Source organism: Nerophis ophidion, linkage group LG13 (genome assembly GCF_033978795.1).
Source record: "Nerophis ophidion isolate RoL-2023_Sa linkage group LG13, RoL_Noph_v1.0, whole genome shotgun sequence".
NCBI classification, from domain to species: domain Eukaryota; kingdom Metazoa; phylum Chordata; class Actinopteri; order Syngnathiformes; family Syngnathidae; genus Nerophis; species Nerophis ophidion.
In genome coordinates, this window is record NC_084623.1 from 48,663,877 (window position 1) to 48,685,583 (window position 21,707).

A 21,707-nucleotide genomic window follows, 5' to 3' on the forward strand; every position below is an offset into this window, starting at 1 on the left:
CCCATTAAGATGAACAAATACCGCAAACGAGCGTCTTTTTGTGTCTTCCTTGCCATCTCCGCGTCTAAGACCAATGTTCAAGTTGACAAACTTTTCGGTTTATGGCCCCAACCTTTTACTATCCAGGTGAGAGGCAGGATTTATCATTTAGAATTAACTTTCACCAACTCCGAGGAATGCAGCAGCTCAATACGGCAATACAAATACTAGTTCGCTCTCTGTTATCACATCACCGCTAAGAATAGATTGAGTTAGCGCTTATAATAACAATATCGCTAACTCTCTGTTAATATTGAATTTATGAATTAAATAAGTTTATTTCGGTCATATAATCAATCAAATCAATCAACCATTTTGTGTGATCAGTTTTACAGTACATGTTATATGGATACAATTATGCACATTTACACACGAAAGAAAAGAAAAAGAATGATCGAAAAAGGAATAGGCTGAAGCCAAAGCTTATATTTGCCTATCCTATACCTTCACTGAAGATTAGATTGCCTGGAACATCAACGTTTAAAAAAAAATCAAGGGGATGAAAGTAATTGTTACTTTATTTTATGATTTTCAATTATTTCACCTTTCAATGTTTTCTTAAACCTTACCAAAGAAGTGCATGTCTTCAGCTCATCACTGAGCTTGTTCCACCATTTAACTCCTAAAACTGTAATACATTTGTATTTTATATTGTATTGTATTCAGGTCACAATATTTAAATGGAGTATTTTTGGCGGTCTTTGGATGTTTTTTTAGAGGGCTTTTTGGGCGGAATAGTGCACTCCCATTCTCTGCATTGTCAGCCACCTCGTACTTACCGTCATTAACACCTTTGAATGCATACAAAAAAGTAAAATGTGTTCTTATCTTACATAGGAATTGTGATTGACAGGCAAAATTCCCAAAAAAGTGCTGTTCCATTTTTAACTGGATGATGGAAGATTAACACAAAGACCATATTTGTTTCTCTCGTGTCTTTCCTGTCGATCAGAACCAGCACGATGACCTGAAAAAGCAGTTTTACAATCTGCAGGAGCAGCATGAAATGCAGGGAAACGATCACAGTCGGCTGCTGAGTGAGCACAAAGACCGCTACGACAAACTGCAGGAGGCCAAAGACACGGAAGTGGTCATGCTGAAAGGTTCTTACTCCCTTTTGCCAAATGTTGTTGGAATCCGGACCGATGTCCTTTTGCATGCTCGGAAATATACTTAATCAGCCATCATTTAAAACTGTGCAATATTTGTGAATGTTGGTTCATTTGCTTTTTTTTTTTATGCCTGCAGACAGCGTGAGTAACCTAAAAGAGGAAAATAGGCAGCTGAGGAAGGCCCACCATGACATTCACATGCAGCTGCAGGATTCACAGGTAAGACTTCATCTCTTTTCATCACACTTTCTCCGACACCGCGTAGTGAAAGAGTGGTTTGCACTGTTGCTTCGCAGCAAAAAGGTCCTTCGGTTCGAAAGATTGAATCTGTTTCTTCTGTATGTTGAGTGAAAGCTCACTATTAATATTTACTTTTCTTATCCTCCATGGACTTTCATATGAACGCTTTTCTTTAGGGAACTTCCACACGGAAGGAATGTATGCTTAGTTGTTGTATAGCATCTTTGATGCAATGTTTAGCATCAAGAAAACTGCTAATATTACAGGGAAACCTTGACCTATGAACTTTAATTAGTTCTTCAACATGGGTTACCAACCGAAAAATGTGTATAGTGAAGCAGAGCCCACCATAAGAATCAATGCAAACATGAATAATTGGTACGGATTAGAGTTGTACAGTATACTTGTGCAAGTACAGGGGTACTAATGAATCATAAACGGTACTATACCGCCTTCATAAACGGTACTGTACTACCTATGTTGTGACATTGCTGGTTTTACGAGCAGAGGAGCATGTTTGGCAGCTCACAATCACAGAGTACATGCAGGCAGACACAATGTGTCGACAGAAAAAGGGAGAATGGATGTATTTTGGCTTAAAAACTAACAATAAAGGTGAGGCTGTAACAGTGATCGCTGTTCTAGAAGAGGTGCTTTAAAACATGGCTCGCTAGCAAACGGCTAGCTTCCAAATAAAGTGTGTTTCTTACGAGTATCGTCCCTGCAGGACGAGGAATAGCTAAACACCGTAAGAGGATACGATAGTGCGCCGCTAACAGGCTAGCGCTCCCCAATGGAAACAGATGCCATGAGTGTTGCTACACCTGACATCCACTGTAATGATACCAAGTACAAGAGCGTATCTAGTCGATACTACAATGATTACATCAATATTTTCTTGTCATCACAAAATCTTTTTTTCCTTTTTAAAAAAAAAAATATATTATGTCTATAAGCTCAGGCAATATGACCCTGGACACATGAGGATTTTAAATATAACTGTGTGATCCTGTAACTACTTGGTATCGGATCGATACCCAAATTTGTGGTATCATCCAAAACTAATGTAAAGCCTCCAAACAACATAATAATAAGCATACTTGCCAACCTTAAGACTAGCTATATATATATTTATTTTTATATATATATATACATATATATATATATAGATGAAAGTAATGCTTGAATTTCAGTGTTCATTTATTTACACATATATAGACACACATAACACTCATCTACTCATTGTTGAGTTAAGGGTTAAATTGTCCATCCTTGTTCCATTCTCTGTCACTATTTTTCTAACCATATGCATGTACAGTAGATGGCGGTATTATCCTGTTTAAGAGTGTCACAACATTGCTGTTTACGTCAGACGAACTGCTTTACGGTAGACGAAAACGTGACTGCTGTTGTTGTGTGTTGTTACCGCGCTGGGAGGATGTTAATGAAACTGCCTAACAATAAACCCACATAAGAAACCAAGAACTCTCCCTCGATCATTCTACAGTTATAACTTCATTGGGCAGACACGCTGTTTATATTGTGGGAGAGCGGACGTGAAAACAGGCTGTCCACAGTCAGGTCCACAGTCAGGTCCACATGGAGCTGGAGGGGGCATGGCCTCCAGCTCTTGGCTGAATTTCGGGAGATTTTTGGGAGAAAATTTGTCCCGGGAGTTTTTCGGGAGAGGCGCTAAATTTCGGGAGTCTCCCGGAAAATCCGGGAGGGTTGGCAAGTATGATAATAAGTGTTAATTACATTTCAACAAAAGTGTGTTTTTGTTTTTTTTTTACAAAAATGTGGACTTTTTTCGAGGCTGGAACCAATTATTCATATTTACATTGTTTCTTATGGAGAAATTTGCTTCACTATAAGAAAATGTCAATTTACGAACCATGTTTTAGAACCATATAAGATACTGTAACTCAAGGTTCCACTGTATCATTTTCCTCCCTCGTAACGTAGCCAACCGAAGATTTATTGATCTTATAATGGCAGCTAGTAGATAGTAGCTTGTACCTCATTGTCCTTCGTTTAGGATAGCAATGTGAAGGTTAAATTTTTTTTCCAATAGTAAGCAGTTTCTTCTTCCAACATTTTGTGTGGACGACATCATAGGATTTAATTGCATAGTAGAGCTGCAGAACAATTAGATGTAGCAAAGAGGAAGGTTTGCGGGGGGGAGGATCCTTTTTATTTTTTTTTCTTTGTCATGAAAAAGGGACGTTTTTGTCATGAAAAGGGAGGTTTTTGTGGTTGGTGCATTAATTGTAAGTGTATATTGTGTTTTTTATGTTGATTTGATAAAAAAAAATTTTTTTTTTTTTTTGGGGACCACTGGCTTATAGCATCAAATATACTTTTTAAATCTGCAATACTTTTTAAATCTGCAATGCACTGAGAGTGTTATAAATTAACCAGCAAGATGTGCATCACTGAGTATGGGCCAGCTATAAGACGCACATTTGCACATCTTCAACCGCAACACACTCTTTTCAGAGTGAATTGGCAAATATGCTGCAAAAAAATGCCACAAAAGTTCAATGTTTTCAAGCATAGTATTTTCTTAGAATCCAATCCAATCCACTTTATTTATATAGCACATTTAAACAACAATAACGTTTCCAAAGTGCTGCACAGCCATGTTAAAAACAATTGTAAAAAAATAAATAAATGAATAAATAAAATAAAATAAAAAAAGTATATATATATATATTATGGTCCACCAATAACTGAATAAAAACAAAAAATAAATAAATATAAAACCAATAAAAACAATATAAAAACAAATATGATTAAAAACTATTTTAAAGGGTAAAATCAATTAAAACAGTAAAATAAAAATCAAAGTGTATAAAAAACACAGAGGACCACACAACTCACGTAGTGTTAAAAGCCAAAGAATAAAAGTGGGTCTTAAGACGAGACTTAAAACACTCCAATGTGGAAGCAGTTTGAACATGGAGCGGCAGAGTGTTCCAGAGCTTAGGGCCGACCACAGAGAAGGCCCTGTCTCCCCTGGTCTTAAGTCTGGTCTTGGGCACCACGAGCTGGAACTGGCTCTCGGACCTCAGAGCGCGCGCAGGAATGTAAATTTGGATAAGGTCCGAGATATATTGAGGTCCCAGTCCATGTAAAGATTTAAAAACAAACAGCAATGTTTTAAAATCAATTCCAAAATGAACAGGGAGCCAGTGCAAACTCTGAAGAATTGGGGTTATATGAACTAAAACTAAATCCATAAATTTGAAAATGATTTGTCCTAGAAAAGTGTCATGTTTGCATCCCAAATCCTTCTAAGTTATTGTAAAAAAAAACATTGTTTTAGGCTATTTCCATGCAACCTGTATATTGGATTAAATTACCTGTGTATGTGTTGCCAGTTCTCAGTATCATTGTTGATGCAGCTGCCATTTGTGTGATTGCGCTTGTGTGTTCAGGCAAGACATCAGGACATGAAGTCGGCACACGATAAGCTTGCCCTGACACTGGAAGACCACAAGAATGCATTGGCAGTAGCTCAGGTAGGCAATCCGACGAATACATCTTTAAGGAAGCGAAGGCAGACAACAAATGCTTTTTGAAAGGGAACTGTACTTTTTGGGGAATTTTGCAAATCATTATGAAAGACATGACAACGGATGGATTTGAGCCAATGGAAGGTCTTTTATTCCGCCCATAAATCCCTTGGGGAAAAAACCTTCCACAAAGCAACAATAATACTTCATTTACATTTTTTGACTTGAATATTAACCAAGTAGTAGTTATATTATTATAAATGCTAACGCAGATGAACTATTTATGATCACGAGCTTGTGTTTAATTTTTACATCGATTAGTCAGCTGTTTCCTCGCTTCCCTGCTCCCGGGAAGTTTAATTTAGAACATAAATCATGCCTCTCACCAGGATAGAAGAAGGCTGAGGATGTATTCCGGAAGAAACCGGAAGTTGCAAAGCAAAGTTGATGCATGAACAAAGGCAGTCGCTCTCAGGTACGCTAACTGAGCAACGCAGACAGTGATCGCTGATCAGTGAGGGGGACACGCTAACAGCCAATCCTTTAAAAGGCCATGTCCACACAAACATGGAGAGTTTCAAAACCACATATCCATGGTTAAAACAATCTCCATCCCCACGAGTGTGGTTTCAAAACTGTCTCTGTCCATAAACTTGCTGTCATGCACATTTTGTCCAATCAGAAGCCTGGAAAAAGCAGCAAAAGCTGACTTGGTGGCATTACAACTTTGTTATTATATGGTTATTTTGATAAACAAAACCAGGCCTACTCAACTGGCGGCCCCGCAACAAAGCCTTTAATTTGGCCCGCCGAACAACACCCAAATAGGCTCGATGAAACCATTCAAAACAGGGTTGCTCATGTATGCAGTACTCCCGCCACCCTGCAGGGCGAAGCACATGTTACAATGAAGTAGAAGTGGGTGAGTAGAAGAAGATGGCGCTATCCACCCTGAAAGAAATCAAAATATATTGTGAAAATCGGACTTTTAACAAAGTATGACTTTTGTATTTGTGGTCATGTTGTTTTTGACTGTTTTGACTCTGGTGATCAAAACTGGTTCAATACATGTAGCGCTAAATATGACCAGCAGAGGATTAATTGTGGTAAACCACATGTGTGCAATGTTTGCTGTGTGTACTAACACTAAGCCTGATATTTTATTGATGTAACATACACAATGGGCATTATTTATATAGAAAACACAATGGATGTTATACTTATGTAATAGCTCGGTTGGTAGAGTGGCCGTGCCAGCAACTTGAGGGTTGCAGGTTCGATTCCCGCTTCCGCCATCCTAGTCACTGCCGTTGTGTCCTTGGGCAAGACACTTTACCCACCTGCTCCCAGTGCCACCCACACTGGTTTAAATGTAACTTAGATATTGGGTTTCACTATGTAAAGCGCTTTGAGTCACTTGAGAAAAGCGCTATATAAATATAGTTCACTTCACTTCATTTACAAATAGTGTTTCACCGATTAATCGGTAACCGAATATATTCGGCCGAATATGGCAAAAAAAGCCACATTCAGCCTTTGGTGGAATGAATTAAAAACAAGGCCGAAAAGTGGCGTGTGACGCAATTTTTTGACGCGGTGACGCAATCAACCAACGTGCAGTGACGTGGTGACGTTGGGATATGTTGTGTACCTGTATAAGTGTATGAGGTTACAAGCACACACTTATTGAGATTTAGTGGGGCCTCTGTTTACATTATTAGCCTGTTGTGTAGGCTACCTGTATAAGTGTATGAGGTTACAAGCACACACTTAATTGAGATTTACTTGAGCCTTCTGTTTACATTATTAGCATATCTACTGTGGCTAAGCAGACTTTTGCCAAGAAGACAATAATTCATTTGTTGTGGGTTTATCCACTTTAATGGACTTTATTTTTTTTGGAATGCATGTTTTGTTTGAAGGCCTAATATAAATGAAAAACCTTGTGCTTTTTTTGAAAAGCAAAGGCTACTGGAATATTAAAAAAATGTCAATATTCAATAAAAAATTACTTTATTTGAAAAACATGTCCAAATATTTATTCTAGGCTATTTTTATGCAATATTTAAAAAATTGTGAAAAACTGCATTCATTATTCGGTATTCGGCCTTCGGCCAAGCTTTTAAATTGTATTCGGCTTCGGCTTCAGCCACAAATTTTCATTTCGTTGCATCCCTATTTACAAACCTAAGTAAAGGAAGACGTATAAAGAAATACAACTGAGGAAGAAAAATAATTCAAAAGGATCATCAATCATCAACAACACTTAGCTTCTGTATCTTCATGCTTTACAAACCTAGGTAAAGAAAGACGTATAAAGAAATAAAACTGAGGAAGAAAAATAATTCAAAAGGAATGTCAATCATCAACAAAACTTAGCTTCTGTTTCTTGATGCTGTTAACTATCTGGAAACAAGTAGAATTTATTGACAGTGCAGCGTGAAAGCTGATGTATTTACATTGTAAATAAGTAAACACGGTCTCAAAGAAATATAAATTGCGGAGGCTCTTTCTAACACAAACGTCCAAATTTCGATGTCCTCTTGAAAGTGCGACCCTCTTCATTATGTAGTTTAATAGCCCTGTACCCGACATGCAATGACATGTACATCATCTTTAAAACCAGCCTGCACTTACACAGCCCTGGGGCCATTATTAATCTATTTTACTGTTTAAAGCGCACATATGTGCCTGTGCTGCTGGAACACAACAACACTCATGGAATTATAACATGTTTCATTAGCAACATGGTGATATACTACATGTGCAGTGAAGTGTACATTATTTCTAAAACTGGCGCACACTTTCAGCAGCCAAGGAAGCCTCTTGAATGTTGAAGTACCTAAAGCTTGCGGACCTGCGTGTGCTGCTGCAAAACTCTCCTTGAATTATAAAGCATATAATCATCACTAGTGATATATTACATGTGCAATGAAGTGTATATTGTCTTAAACATCAGTGCACACTAACAAGGAAGATTGGGTGCTTTTTACATGTCCAGCTCCATCAACAAACCCCGTTTCCATATGAGTTGGGAAATGTATCAAAAACAAGACATCAATCTCTAAAGGATATCACCACTTCAGAAAACCACTGTCACTAAATACAGTTTGTCACTACATTTGTTAGTGCAAGTTAAAGCTCTACTATGCAAAGCGAAAGCCATTTATCAACAACATCCAGAAACGCCGCCGGCCTCTCTGGGCCGGAGATCATCTAAGATGGACTGATGCATAGTGGAAAAGTGTTCTGTGGTCTGACGAGTCTACATTTCAAATTGTTTTCGGAAATATTCGACATCGTGTCATCCGGACCAAAGGGGAAGCGAACCATCCCGACTCTTATGGACGCAAAGTTCAAAAGCCAGCATCCGTCAGGGTATGGGGGTGCATTATTGCCCAAGGCATGGGTAACTTACACATCTGTGAAGGCACCATTAATGCTGAAAGGTACATACAGGTTTTGGAACAACATATGCTGCCATCTAAGCGCCGTCTTTTTCATGGACGCCCCTGCTTATTTCAGCAAGACAATGCCAAGCCACATTCAGCAAGTGTTACAACAGTGTGGCTTCGTAAAAAAAGAGTGCAGGTACTTTCCTAGCCCGCCTGCACTCCAGACCTTTCTCCCATCGTAAATGTGTGGCGCATTACGAAGCGTAAAATACGACAGCGGAGACCCCGGACTGTTTAACGACTGAAGCTCTACATAAAACAAGAATGGGAACTAATTCCACTTTCAAAGCTTCAACAATTAGTTTCCTCAGTTCCCAAATGTTTATTGAGTGTTGTTAAAAGAAAAGGTGATGTAACACAGTGGTGAACATGCCCTTTCCCAACTACTTTGGCACATGTTGCAGCCATGAAATTCTAAGTTAATTATTTTTTTCCCAAAAAAAATTGAGTTTATGAGTTTGAACATCAAATATTTTGTGTGTGTAGTGCATTCCATTGAATATGGGTTGAAAAGGATTTACAAATCATTGTATTCCGTTTATATTTACATCTAACACAATTTCCCAACTCATATGGAAACGGGGTTAGTACCTTCATTGTCTGTCGTTTAGTAAGGACTAAAAACATGAGCTAATGTCGCATCTTTCTTATGACGTAAAGCAAAAAGTATTGCTAGTCAAAGTTGTTCCGTCAGCTTGAGGTTCGACAGCAATGGCCTCCAACACAGCTGACTGTCATTAGCGCTGGCGGGAGTGTCGCAAAGCCCATTTTTTTTTGTCAGTGTAGAGTGAAACTAGCAGCATGTTCACGTTCAAACAGACAGTACGTCCTCTTTTAGTGTATTTAAAGGCAACAAGGCGGTGTTGTTGAGTTTGGGAAATGACAGCGCACAACCGTGACCAATGTTCCCTCTAATTTTTCATGTGCCCGAGCAAACGCTGAAACACCCAGAACATTCCGTGGAATACAGACGTGCACACTGTGGCCATACCAGCAGCACATCTGTCTCCAACCTGACATAACAATTTAAATGTCTTATTATTGTAATCAAGAAACATTAGTCATTTTCTTGACATTATTTCCTAATGTAAGTTATTTGGCCCACTTAAATATATATATATATATTTTTTTATCAGTTATGTACTATAGTATTTTATGACTGGGAGGGAGTCCTGCTTTGGAAAGATTGTGTGTAGCCCTTTTAGAGATCACATTTAGTTCCCCTTAAAACATTCACATGTTGCATGAGATTTAAGTGTACATTCCTTTAAACTTTCTGTCTGTAAAATGTATACCGGTACTTGTATTAGTAATTCTCTAATCCCGTAACATTATTTCTTGATTAATATCCAAAAATTAACATTCTTAATAAATGACAGTAGAATAAGCACACATCAGATTGAGGAGTCATAGTGTAATGACCTGGAATTTACACTTAATGTGTAGTGTCGGAGTTGTCCAACTTTTTGTGTGGCCATGAACACAGCAGTGGCTAATTGCCATGACTGTATGTGTTGGTGCAGGTGAGAGAGAGAGAGCAAGCGGCTCACTCTTTGTACCGATCTCAGCACTTGGGTTTGTTACATAGCAGAAAGAAAAAAAAAACAACGAATGTACCCTCTTATCTGTTATTTACTGTCTTTTGTCTCTGTGGGTGGAGGCGGGGTTGTTTGCATACACCCAAATAAGTTCAGCCTTGTAATGTAAACAATACCCCAAAAATCAAATCACTTGCTTCTTATCCTGTGTGTGACATTTCCTGAAAGTTTTATCAAGATCCGCCCGTAGCTTTATGAATGATGTTGCTAACTAGCTTAGTGACGAACCTCAGCGAGTACATGACCTCCTCATAGAGACAAAAATGACCCTACAATTTGATTTATTTTCATATTACTATATCAAAGATGATTTTTGGGGCGGCATAGCTCGGTTGGTAGAGTGGCTTGTGCCATCCTAGTTACTGCCGTTGTGAAGTGAAGTGAATTATATTTATATAGCGCTTTTCTCAAGTGACTCAAAGCGCTTTACATAGTGACACTAAATACCTAAGTTACATTTAAACCAGTTTGGGTGGCACTGGGAGCAGGTGGGTAAAGTGTCTTGCCCAAGGACACAACGGCAGTAACTGGGATGGCACAAGCGGGAATCGAACCTGCAACCCTCAAGTTGCTGACACGGCCACTCTACCAACCGAGCTATGCCGCTCCTTGGGCAAGACACTTTACCCACCTGCTCCCAGTGCCACCCACACTGGTTTAAATGTAACTTAGATATTGGGTGTCAGTATGTAAACCGCTTTGAGTCACTTGAGAAAAGCGCTATATAAATATAATTCACTTCACTTCACATTTTTGGTGAAAAAATATGACTTTTTTATGGGTAAGTTTTGATTGATCTTTGTAAATTTTGAGTTTATTCTCCAGAAAAATGTATTTTTGTAAAATTATGTGGCGACTTGTCCAGGGTGTACCCCGCCTTCCGCCCGACTGTAGCTGAAATAGGCGCCAGTGCCCCCCGTGACCCCAAAAGGGAGTAAGCGGTAGAAAATGGATGGATGGATGGAAAATTATATAACTATATTCTCATAAAATGAGTTTTTTTCCTTTCATTAGTAAAATCACTATTACTATTAGGGGTATAAAAAATATATATATATATATATATATATATATATATATATATATATATATAATTTTTTTTTTTTTTTCAGATTAATTGCAATTCTTATTTGTAACGATTCTTAATCGATTTAAAAAAATCAGAAATCGAGTTTTAAATAGTTTTTTTCCCCCAATCTTTCTTGTCCAGCCACTCATGCAACTCATATTTTTGTAAATGATCATATATGCCAGGGGTCGGGAATCTTTTTGGCTGAGAGAGAGCCAAGAAGCCAAATATTTTAAAATGTATTTCCCTAAGAGCCATATAATATTTTTTTTTAACACTGAACACAACTAAACGCGTGCATTTTTAAGTAAGACCAACATTTCCAGAGTATAATAGGTCTCTTATTCTTTATAATAACATTGTTATTCTGAAGCTAAATGTGGAGGGGGCGTGGCCTGCGGACCTGCAGCAAAGCAGGATGTTGCCAGGGCCGGCCTCGAAATCAGCGACAGTTGCATAGATGGCCCACCTGGGCCTTGTTATCTAATCACCTATCGCTCTGTTATAAGCAGCAGCCAGGAGGAGAGACAGGATTGGGGCTGGAGCCAGAGCGCGAGTGAGGACGAAAGAGAAAAAGAAAATTGCTGGAAAGCAACTGAGAGAATAATAAAATAAAACAACATTGTAACCCTAAAAAAGGCTCTTGGTGGTCTGAAGAACCCCACGGAGGGCAAGCCCCACACTAACCAATAATAAATAAATTACTTCTTACCATTAATGCAACTTCTTGAACATGAAAAAGCATGAGAATGTTTTATATTTTGAACGTTATTTTTAACACTGTGATTACAAGTGGAATTATTCATTACTTATCGTGTTAAGCAATGTCAGCTCAGATTTATCCGAGAGCCAGATACAGTCATCAAAAGAGCCACATCTGGCTCTAGAGCCATAGGTTCCCTATCCCTGATATATGCTGTACAGATTTGCTATAGAAAGGAAGTGTGAGATACTTCTCCTCCTGCCTTTTTGTATTAGCCTTGATTAAATGTTTGGGTAGAATTTTAGTAAACAAAACCAGTTTTTCTTATGTTGTACTGTATGTTGTTAATGCTCCGATATTGGATATAAGTTAAAAAAAAAAGTATTTTGTTGGTTTGCATCTAGAGTTGACCCGATACCAATATTTTGGTACTGCTACTAAAATGTATTTTGATTCTTTTCCAAAAGAAGGGCGCCACAAAAAATGGCATTATTGGCTTTATTTTCACACAAAAAATCTTAGGTTACATTAAACATATGTTTCTTGGGACGGCGTGGCGCAGTGGTAGAGTGGCCGTGCACAACCCGAGGGTCCCTGGTTCAATCCCCACCTAGTACCAACCACGTCACGTCCGTTGTGTCCTTGAGCAAGACACTTCACCCTTGCCCCTGATGGGTGCTGGTTAGCGCCTTGCATGGCAGCTCCCTCCATCAGTGTGTGAATGTGTGAATGTGGAAGTAGTGTCAAAGCGCTTTGAGTACCTTGAAAGTAGAAAAGCGCTATACAAGTACAACCCCTTTATTATTTATCATTTATTCTTTTAGGACATATAGAAATTGATCAGAGCTGTTTATACGTGTGGAGTTCTCCAGGGTTCGGTCCTTGGCCCTGCACTCTTCAGCATCTACATGCTGCCGCTAGGTGACATCATACGCAAATACGGTGTTAGCTTTCACTGCTATGCTGATGACACCCAACTCTACATGCCCCTAAAGCTGACCAACACGCCGGATTGTAGTCAGTTGGAAGCGTGTCTTAATGGAATTAAACAATGGATGTCCGCTAACTTTTTGCAACTCAACGCCAAAAAAACGGAAATGCTTATTATCGGTCCTGCTAGACACCGAACTCTATTTAATAATACAACTCTAACATTTGACAACCAAACAATTAAACAAGGCGACACGGTAAAGAATCTGGGTATTATCTTCGACCCAACTCTCTCCTTTGAGGCACACATTAAAATCGTTACTAAAACGGCCTTCTTTCATCTCCGTAATATCGCTAAAATTCGCTCCATTTTGTCCACTAAAGACGCCGAGATCATTATCCATGCGTTTGTTACGTCCCGTCTCGATTACTGTAACGTATTATTTTCGGGTCTCCCCATGTCTAGCATTAAAAGATTACATTTGGTACAAAATGCGGCTGCTGGACTTTTGACAAGAACAAGAAAGTTTGATCACATTACGCCTGTACTGGCTCACCTGCACTGGCTTCCTGTGCACTTAAGATGTGACTTTAAGGTTTTACTACTTACGTATAAAATACTACACGGTCTAGCTCCATCCTATCTTGCCGATTGTATTGTACCATATGTCCCGGCAAGAAATCTGCGTTCAAAGGACTCCGGCTTATTAGTGATTCCCAAAGCCCAAAAAAAAGTCTGCGGGCTATAGAGCGTTTTCCGTTCGGGCTCCAGTACTCTGGAATGCCCTCCCGGTAACAGTTCGAGATGCCACCTCAGTAGAAGCATTTAAGTCTCACCTTAAAACTAATTTGTATACTCTAGCCTTTAAATAGACTCCCTTTTTAGACCAGTTGATCTGCCGTTTCTTTTCTTTTTCTTCTATGTCCCACTCTCCCTTGTGGAGGGGGTCCGGTCCGATCCGGTGGCCATGTACTGCTTGCCTGTGTATCGGCTGGGACATCTTTGCGCTGCTGATCCGCCTCCGCTTGGGATGGTTTCCTGCTGGCTCCGCTGTGAACGGGACTCTCGCTGCTGTGTTGGATCCGCTTTGGACTGGACTCTCGCGACTGTGTTGGATCCATTATGGATTGAACTTTCACAGTATCATGTTAGACCCGCTCGACATCCATTGCTTTCCTCCTCTCCAAGGTTCTCATAGTCATCATTGTCACCGACATCCCACTGGGTCATTATTGTCACCGATGTCCCACTGGGTGTGAGTTTTCCTTGCCCTTATGTGGGCCTACCGAGGATGTCGTAGTGGTTTGTGCAGCCCTTTGAGACACTAGTGATTTAGGGCTATATAAGTAAACATTGATTGATTGATTGATCTATTTTGGGGATTAATGTATTTAATCATACATCTGGTATTCAATGTTATTAAACAGTAGATTTTGAATCAACAATTGTTTTGAATTGATAATCGATTCGGAATCAAATCATTACCCCCAAGAATTGAATCGAATCGAATCGTGTGGAGCCCAACGATTCGTAGCCTCAATTACTATCTTTATTAATAACATGAATTATGCTTTTTTACCTGGCTAAAATTTTATTTTTTTACACGAGTGATGTGTTGTGTTGTTATAGGTGCAAGTGAATGAATTTAAAAAGCTGAAAGAGTCCCTGGATACGAGACTGCCTCAGCCAAACTTTGTGCTTCCGCCACAAGATGAAAAGGCTCAGCAGGCCGTTGCCTTGGAGCTGCCTAAAATTAAGGATACGCCCATCCTAAAAGAAGATCACCATGACTCAGAGTCTAAGGTAATCTAGTTAGTTGGTCTTTGTAAATGTGAATCTAGCTCACCTTGGAACTTGTGTCTCAGTTGAACCAGCAAGAGGAGGCGGCCCACGCCGAGTCCCAGGTGCAGGCTTACACCGCCGGGTCTCAGCTCAACTTGGACGACGGGGAGGCAGAGAGGAAGAGGGAGCTGGCGGAGGAGGAGATGGCGCAAGCCGGACAGCCTCAAAAACTAGAGGAGGAGGACCAGGACCAACGGCCGGAGGAGGAGGAGGAGGAGGATGGCGATCCCAAATTGGAGCAGCCCGACGAGAACGCCTTGGACGGTCATATAGATCCACAGCAACAAGTTGGTGTCGTTTTTCTCAACCTAAACGCATGATTCTAAAGCCTTAATGAGTTACACACTTGCAAACAAATCAATTAGCTGAGGGAAAAAAATAGGACTTTGTCTTAAATCATGTTTTCTTCTGTGATTGTTTGCTCGTAATCTCTTCCGCTTGTTATTTTAATATTTGCTGGAGGATTAGCTACCTACATCATGGGTGTCAAACTCTGGCCCGCGGGCAAAATTTGGCCCGCCGTGTAATTTCACTTGGCCCTTGAGGCAATATCAAATTAACATTAGAGCTGGCCCGCCGCTGTAACACCGCATTCACCGCTAATACTCTTACTTGCCAACCCTCCCGATTTTCCCGGGAGACTCCCGAAGTTCAGTGCCCCTCCCGAATTTCATCCGGGACAGCAATATTTAGGGTGGGCTTTAAAGGCACTGCCTTTGTCGTTCTCTGCAACCTGTCTCCACGTCCGCTTTTCCTCCATACAAACAGCGTGCCGGCCCAGCCACATAATATATGCGGCTTATACACACACAAATGAATGCAACGCATACTTGGTCAACAGCCATACAGGTCACAATGAGGGTGGCCGTATAACCAACAATAACACTGTTACAAATATGCGCCACACTGTGAACCAAGACCAAACAAGAATGACACATTTCGGGAGAACATCCACACCGTAACACAACATAAACACAACAGAACAAATACCCAGAACGCCTTGCAGCACTAGCTCTTCCGGGACGCTACAATATACACCCCCCGCTATCACCAAACCCCGTCCACAAAAAACCCCACCGCCGAAAAGAGGCATTCAATTTTTATTTAAATTTTATTTGATATGCCATTGATATTTTTTTATTATTATTATTATTATTATTTTGCATGTCACTATAAAGTTATATAAGCCTTGCTTGTTCAATATTCAATGCAAAACTTGTTTGGGTCCCTATTAAAAGGATAATTTGTTCGACCCTGGCCCGCAGCTTTGTTCCGTTTTAAATTTTGGCCCACTCTGTATTTGAGTTTGACACCCCTGACCTACATCATCATCATTAAAGGCCTACTGAAAGCCACTACTACCGACCACGCAGTCTGATAGTTTATATGTCAATGATGAAATATTAACATTGCAACACATGCCAATACGACCGGTTTAGTTTACTAAATTGCAATTTAAATTTCCCGCGGAGTTTCTTGTTGAAAACGTCGCGGAATGATGACTCGTATGATGACGCGTGTTTGTGACGTCTCGGTTTGTAGTGGACATATTAGCCCAGCACCACATCGCATAATTACACAGTAATTTGGACATCTGTGTTGCTGAATCTTTTGCAATTTGTTCAATTAATAATGGAGACTATAGAGAATAATGCTGCAATCCAGCTGTATTTAGCACCGAAACACAACCGGTGTTTCTTTGTTTGTTGTGAAGCTTTAACACAGAGCGGTCAAGCGAACATGTTTCTCTACGTCAACCAGCAAGTTTTTGGATGGGAAAATTGTGATATTAAGTCGGCTCTTACCGGAGACTTCAGTGGGTTATGGGACCTCCTCCTGTAGCTGTCAAAAAGGCAGCTATGATCTTGGCTCCTCAGCCTCTCTCAGAGACACTGGCGTTCACCGCAGCCATCCGACATTCAGGTATGACTTTAGAATCTCACTAAAATACTATTAACACAATAAGCAGATAAGGGATTTCCCAGTATTATCCTAGTAAATGTGTCTAATTACGTCACTTTTTTTTTCTTTTCTTTTCTTTTTGTGCTTCACTCCAACTTTCCTCATTCACGAATCTTTCATCCTCGTTCAAATTAATGGGGAAATCGTCACTTTCTCGGTCTGAATAGCTCTTGCTGCTTGAGGTTATGATTATAAACAATGTGAGGATGCGAGGAACCCTACAACCCGTGACGTAACGCGCACATCGTCTGCTACTTCCGGTAAAGGCAAGGCTTTTTTTATTAGCGACCAAAAGTTGCAACTTTATTGTCGATGTTCTCTACTAAATCCTTTCAGCAAAAATATGGCAATATCGCGAAATGATCAAGTATGACACATAGATTGGACCTGCTATCCCTGTTTAAATAAGAAAATCTCATTTCAGTAGGCCTTTAAAGAGATCGCAAGTTCGCAATTGTATTTAATTTTAGGGGTGGCGTGAAAAAAATGATGTCCCCAAGGGGGATTATGGCGAAATTGAGAGGTACTGCCTTAATAGAAGCTTCTGGCGTCTGCTTAGCTTTAATTAGGTTTTCTAAATATCGCCCAAAAGGTGGCCCAGCCGGAACATGAGGCGCACGGTCAGGAGGCGGGCGCCAAGTCCGCTTACGAGCAGCAGCAGGAGCAGCAGCGCCTGGAGGCTCAGAGGGCCGAAGAGCGCCGGCTGATTCAAATGCGACAAGACACCATCAAGGCCCACAGAGAGCGAGTGCTGAGGGAGAGAGAGGAGAGGCTGAAGGACGAGCAGGAGAGAGAGAAGCAGCAGCATCAGGAGTCGGACCGACGGGAGCGGCTGCTACGAGACGAGCACGAAAGGTCAGAAATCATGAGGTGCCTTTTAATGTTGATTAATGATTCAGCAAGACTTCGATAGGGCCACGTAAGCTCCTGAGCAGCCTGTTCTGTCATTCTCAGGAAGAAGGCCGAGTACGAAAACTTGGACCGTGATGTAGACGAAGGAAAAGAGGAGCATCATGATAACAAAGAAGCAGGTGAGACCGAGAGATCCTGCCACACCTACGTCTCTGCCGCCTTGTCAGGAAAGCTCAATTATGTTGTTCTCTCTTCACAGAGAGACATGCTCACCTGTTACGTCACAAGGGGAAGGCGCCGCAACACAAGCAGGTGACTCCTTTAGTCATCTTCTATCTTCCATTTAAATAACCTAACTAGAACTAATTGGTCGCAGAAAATGGCGCTGATAGTGTGTAAGATGTGTCCCATTTCTGATTCTTTGGGAGGGCAGTAAAGGTTCTGTCGTCACTCACACAACAAAAAGCAGAATATAATATAGTCTTTGAAGGGAAAAGTACCAAACAAATTCCTTAAAGGGGAACATTATCACAATTTCAGAAGGGTTAAAACCAATAAAAATCAGTTCCCAGTGGCTTATTTTATTTTTTTAAGTTTTTTTCAAAATTTTACCCGTCCCGGACTATCCCCAAAAAAGCTTTAAAGTGCTTGATTTTCGCTATTTGCTTAAGCCACTGTCCATTTCCCTGTGACATCACATAGCGATTCCAATATAAACAATGGTGAATAGCACAGCAAGATATAGCGACATTAGCTCGGATTCAGACTCGGATTTCAGCAGTTTAAGCGATTCAACAGATTACGCATGTATTGAAACGGATGGTTGGAGTATGGAGGAAGATAGCAAAAACGAAATTGAAGAAGAAACTGAAGCTATTGAGCGAATAGCTATTGACGCTATTCGGCCATGCATGTCTGCGTTAGCATCGCCGGTGAAATGTGCAGACCAAACGATCAGGATTTTCGCATTGACACTGGATCAACTTAAATCCGTCGATTGGTAAGTGTTTGTTTCGAATTAAATGTGGGTGGAAGGAAACGCCGGATGTAAATATATTTTCATATGTACATACAGGTAGCCTAAATAGCATGTTAGCAGCGATTAGGTGGCAGTCATGCCGCGACCAAATATGTCTGATTAGCACATGAGTCAATAACATCAACAACACTCCCTTTTGTGATTTTGTTGAATTTTTCGCTGGGAATGCATCTGCTTTGAGTGTCGCAGGATATCCAGACATTCTTGTCATCTCTGTGCCATCTCTGTCGTAGCATCGCCGGTAAAAACCAAACGATAGACTTTCGCATCTCTTGACACCGGAGCACCGTAAATCCATCGATTGCTAAGTGTTTGTTTGGCATTAAATGCGGATGGAGGTAAAGGTTAGATGTAAATATAGCTACAAATGAGGCATAATGCTGCAATATGTACACAGCTAGCCTAAATAGCCTGTTAGTATCGATTAGCATGCCGTGCTAATCGATGCACATTCTACGTAAATCAACTTGAATCCGTCCCTGATCATGTTGTTACACCCTCCGACAACACACCGACGAGGCATGATGTCTCCAAGGTATCGGAAAACAGTCGAAAAAACAGAAAATAACCGAGCTGATTTGACTCGATGCGTGTGATGTGTTAGGGAAAAATGGCGTTGAGCCCCATACATCATCTGGTTTACTGTAATCCTTGAAAATTACACATTTAATAAGATACGGTTGTTTTACTTACTTGCCACAAAACATTTTCAGTTCTTTAGTACAGTGGTTCTCAACCTTTTTTCAGTGATGTACCCCCTGTGAACATTTTTTTAATTCAAGTACCCCCTAATCAGAGCAAAGCATTTTTGCTTGAAAAAAATAGATAAAGAAGTAAAATACAGCACTATGTCATCAGTTTGTGATTTATTAAATTTTCTAACAATGCAAAATATTGCTCATTTGTAGTGGTCTTTCTTGAACTATTTGGAAGAAAAGATATATAAAAATAACTAAAAAGTTGGTGAAAAATAAACAAGTGATTCCATTATAAATAAAGATTTCTACACATAGAAGTAATCATCAACTTAAAGTGCCCTCTTTGGGAATTGTAATAGAGATCCATCTGGATTCATGAACTTAATTCTAAACATTTCGTCACAAAAAAAGAAATCTTTAACATCAATATTTATGGAACATGTCCACAAAAAAATCTAGCTGTCAACACTGAATATTGCATTGTTGCATTTCTTTTCACAGTTTATGAACTTACATTCATATTTTGTTGGTGTATTATTCAATACAATATTCAATCAATATTTTTAAAGGATTTTTGATTTGTTGCTATTTTTAGAATATTTTTTTAAAAATCTCACGTACCCCTTGGCATACCTTCAAGTACCCCCAGGGGTATGCGTACCCCCATTTGAGAAACACTGCTTTAATATACTAGCAAAGTATCAGATCAGGACACGAAATCCGGCCCGATCTGGAGCCAAAAAAAATCACACCGGGATCGAAGGCCAAAAATGTATTCAGGACATCCCTGCTTACAGGCTAAACACTTTGTAGGGCTAAATAAAAAAATAAGACTGGCACGTTCAACTTAAAGGCAAAGACTACTTTCTGGCTAGGGCAAGACAAACATCTATGCATACTTGCAAATGAGACTCAGAAGTGTAAGAAAACGAGATTTAAAAGGACAGCGCAGTTCTATTGTCAGCTCAGTCATAAATGTTCAGTCATAAAAAAAGAAATGTAACGTTTAATACCTCAGGAACACACAAAAGTACTGAAAATTGATATTGTTGAGCACCAGAATCGATTCCAATGTGAAAGGTACACATCCATAGTGCAGTGGTTCTCAAATAGGGTTACGCATACCCCTGGGGGTACTTGAAGGTATGCCAAGGGGTACGTGAGATTTTTTTTAAATATTCTAAAATTAGCAACAATTCAAAAATCCTATATAAATTTATTTATTGAATAATAATTCAACAAAATATGAATGTAAGTTCATAAACTGTGAAAAGAAATGCAACAATGCAATATTCAGTGTTGACAGCTAGATTTTTTGTGGACATGTTCCATAAACATTGATGTTAAAAATTTCTTTTTTTGTGAAGAAATGTTTAGAATTAAGTTCATGAATCCAGAGGGATCTCTATTACAATCCCCAAAGAGGGCACTTTAAGTTGATGATTACTTCTATGTGTAGAAATCTTTATTTATAATTGAATCACTTGTTTATTTTTCAACAAGTTTTTAGTTATTTTTATATCTTTTTTTCCAAATAGTTCAAGAAAGACCACAACAAATGAGCAATATCTTGCACTGTTATACAATTTAATAAATCAGAAACTAAAGACATAGTGCTGTATTTTACTTCTTTATCTTTTTTTTTTCAACCAAAAATGCTTTGCTCTGATTAGGGGGTACTTGAATTAAAAAAATGTTCATAGGGGGTACATCACTAAAAAAAGTTTGAGAACCACTGCCCTAGTGGATCGTTATGTTTGTGTTTGTTGTTTTATTAGTTAGCAGGCTGATAAATGAAGGATGACATTTGTGGTACTTTATGCCGCTTCCTGCACACATGCTAACCCTTTGTGGCGCTCCATGCAAATATTTTGTCTGCTTTTGGACAACCGGCGATGAATTCAACATCTCAACATTTTGTTCTTACTCCTCTTCTACATCAGGGTGGCGCCGACGGCAGGGAGGTGGACCCCGAGGACGACCCCAACAACCAGGGAGAGGACGAGTTCGAGGAGGCCGAGGACGATCAGTCCCATCATCATGATAATGAGGACGAGGCGGAGGAGGAGGTGGAAGAGGACGAGCCGGCCGCACAAGCCCAGCACATGGACTCCAACTTGGACCTGCAGCATCCTCCCATGGAGGACGAGCTGGTGGTGAGTGGGAAGGGCTGTGATGGAAGAATTCTGATGACTTGGCGTTGGTCACGTTAAAGCTCTTCCTCTTTGCAGATTGCTGGAAACCCAGATCAGCAGGAGGACAATCTGGACGAGCAGTACCAGGAGGAAGCGGAGGAGGCGGTAGGAGACCTGACGCGTTTGTGTTCGCCACCCGGTGGAATTATCAGGGAGGGGAGCACATGTAGGGCGGCTTGATGTCATCGTCTAGAATAGAATAGAATAGAAAGTACTTTATTGATCCCTGGGGGAAATTCAGCACCACAGTTCGCTCACAATAAGCAATAATAATAATAATAATTAATATATAACATATATTATATATTATATATATATATATATATATATATATATATATATAGGCTTATTTTACTCTATTTGATTTTTAACATTGAAATATACTGTATTGAAATATACCGTATTTAAATATACCGCATTTTCCGGGACTACACAGAGCACCGGTATATAAGCC

General features: G+C 39.8%; 1 protein-coding gene across 2 annotated transcripts in view; it reads left to right on the forward strand.

Annotated features, from left to right (window-relative positions):
- golim4a (golgi integral membrane protein 4a) overlaps window positions 1-21,707 on the forward strand; it is a 63,848-nt gene that overhangs the window by 34,569 nt on the left and 7,572 nt on the right. The window contains exons 5-14 of one of the 2 annotated variants that reach the window (XM_061919153.1): window positions 992-1,142; window positions 1,288-1,370; window positions 4,832-4,915; window positions 14,295-14,468; window positions 14,531-14,794; window positions 17,062-17,339; window positions 17,424-17,500; window positions 17,581-17,633; window positions 21,002-21,214; window positions 21,290-21,358. In XM_061919153.1, coding sequence (XP_061775137.1) covers window positions 992-1,142; window positions 1,288-1,370; window positions 4,832-4,915; window positions 14,295-14,468; window positions 14,531-14,794; window positions 17,062-17,339; window positions 17,424-17,500; window positions 17,581-17,633; window positions 21,002-21,214; window positions 21,290-21,358 — 1,446 coding nt within the window. The remainder of the gene's footprint in view (window positions 1-991; window positions 1,143-1,287; window positions 1,371-4,831; window positions 4,916-14,294; window positions 14,469-14,530; window positions 14,795-17,061; window positions 17,340-17,423; window positions 17,501-17,580; window positions 17,634-21,001; window positions 21,215-21,289; window positions 21,359-21,707) is intronic. The other variant, XM_061919154.1, reaches the window with a different exon arrangement.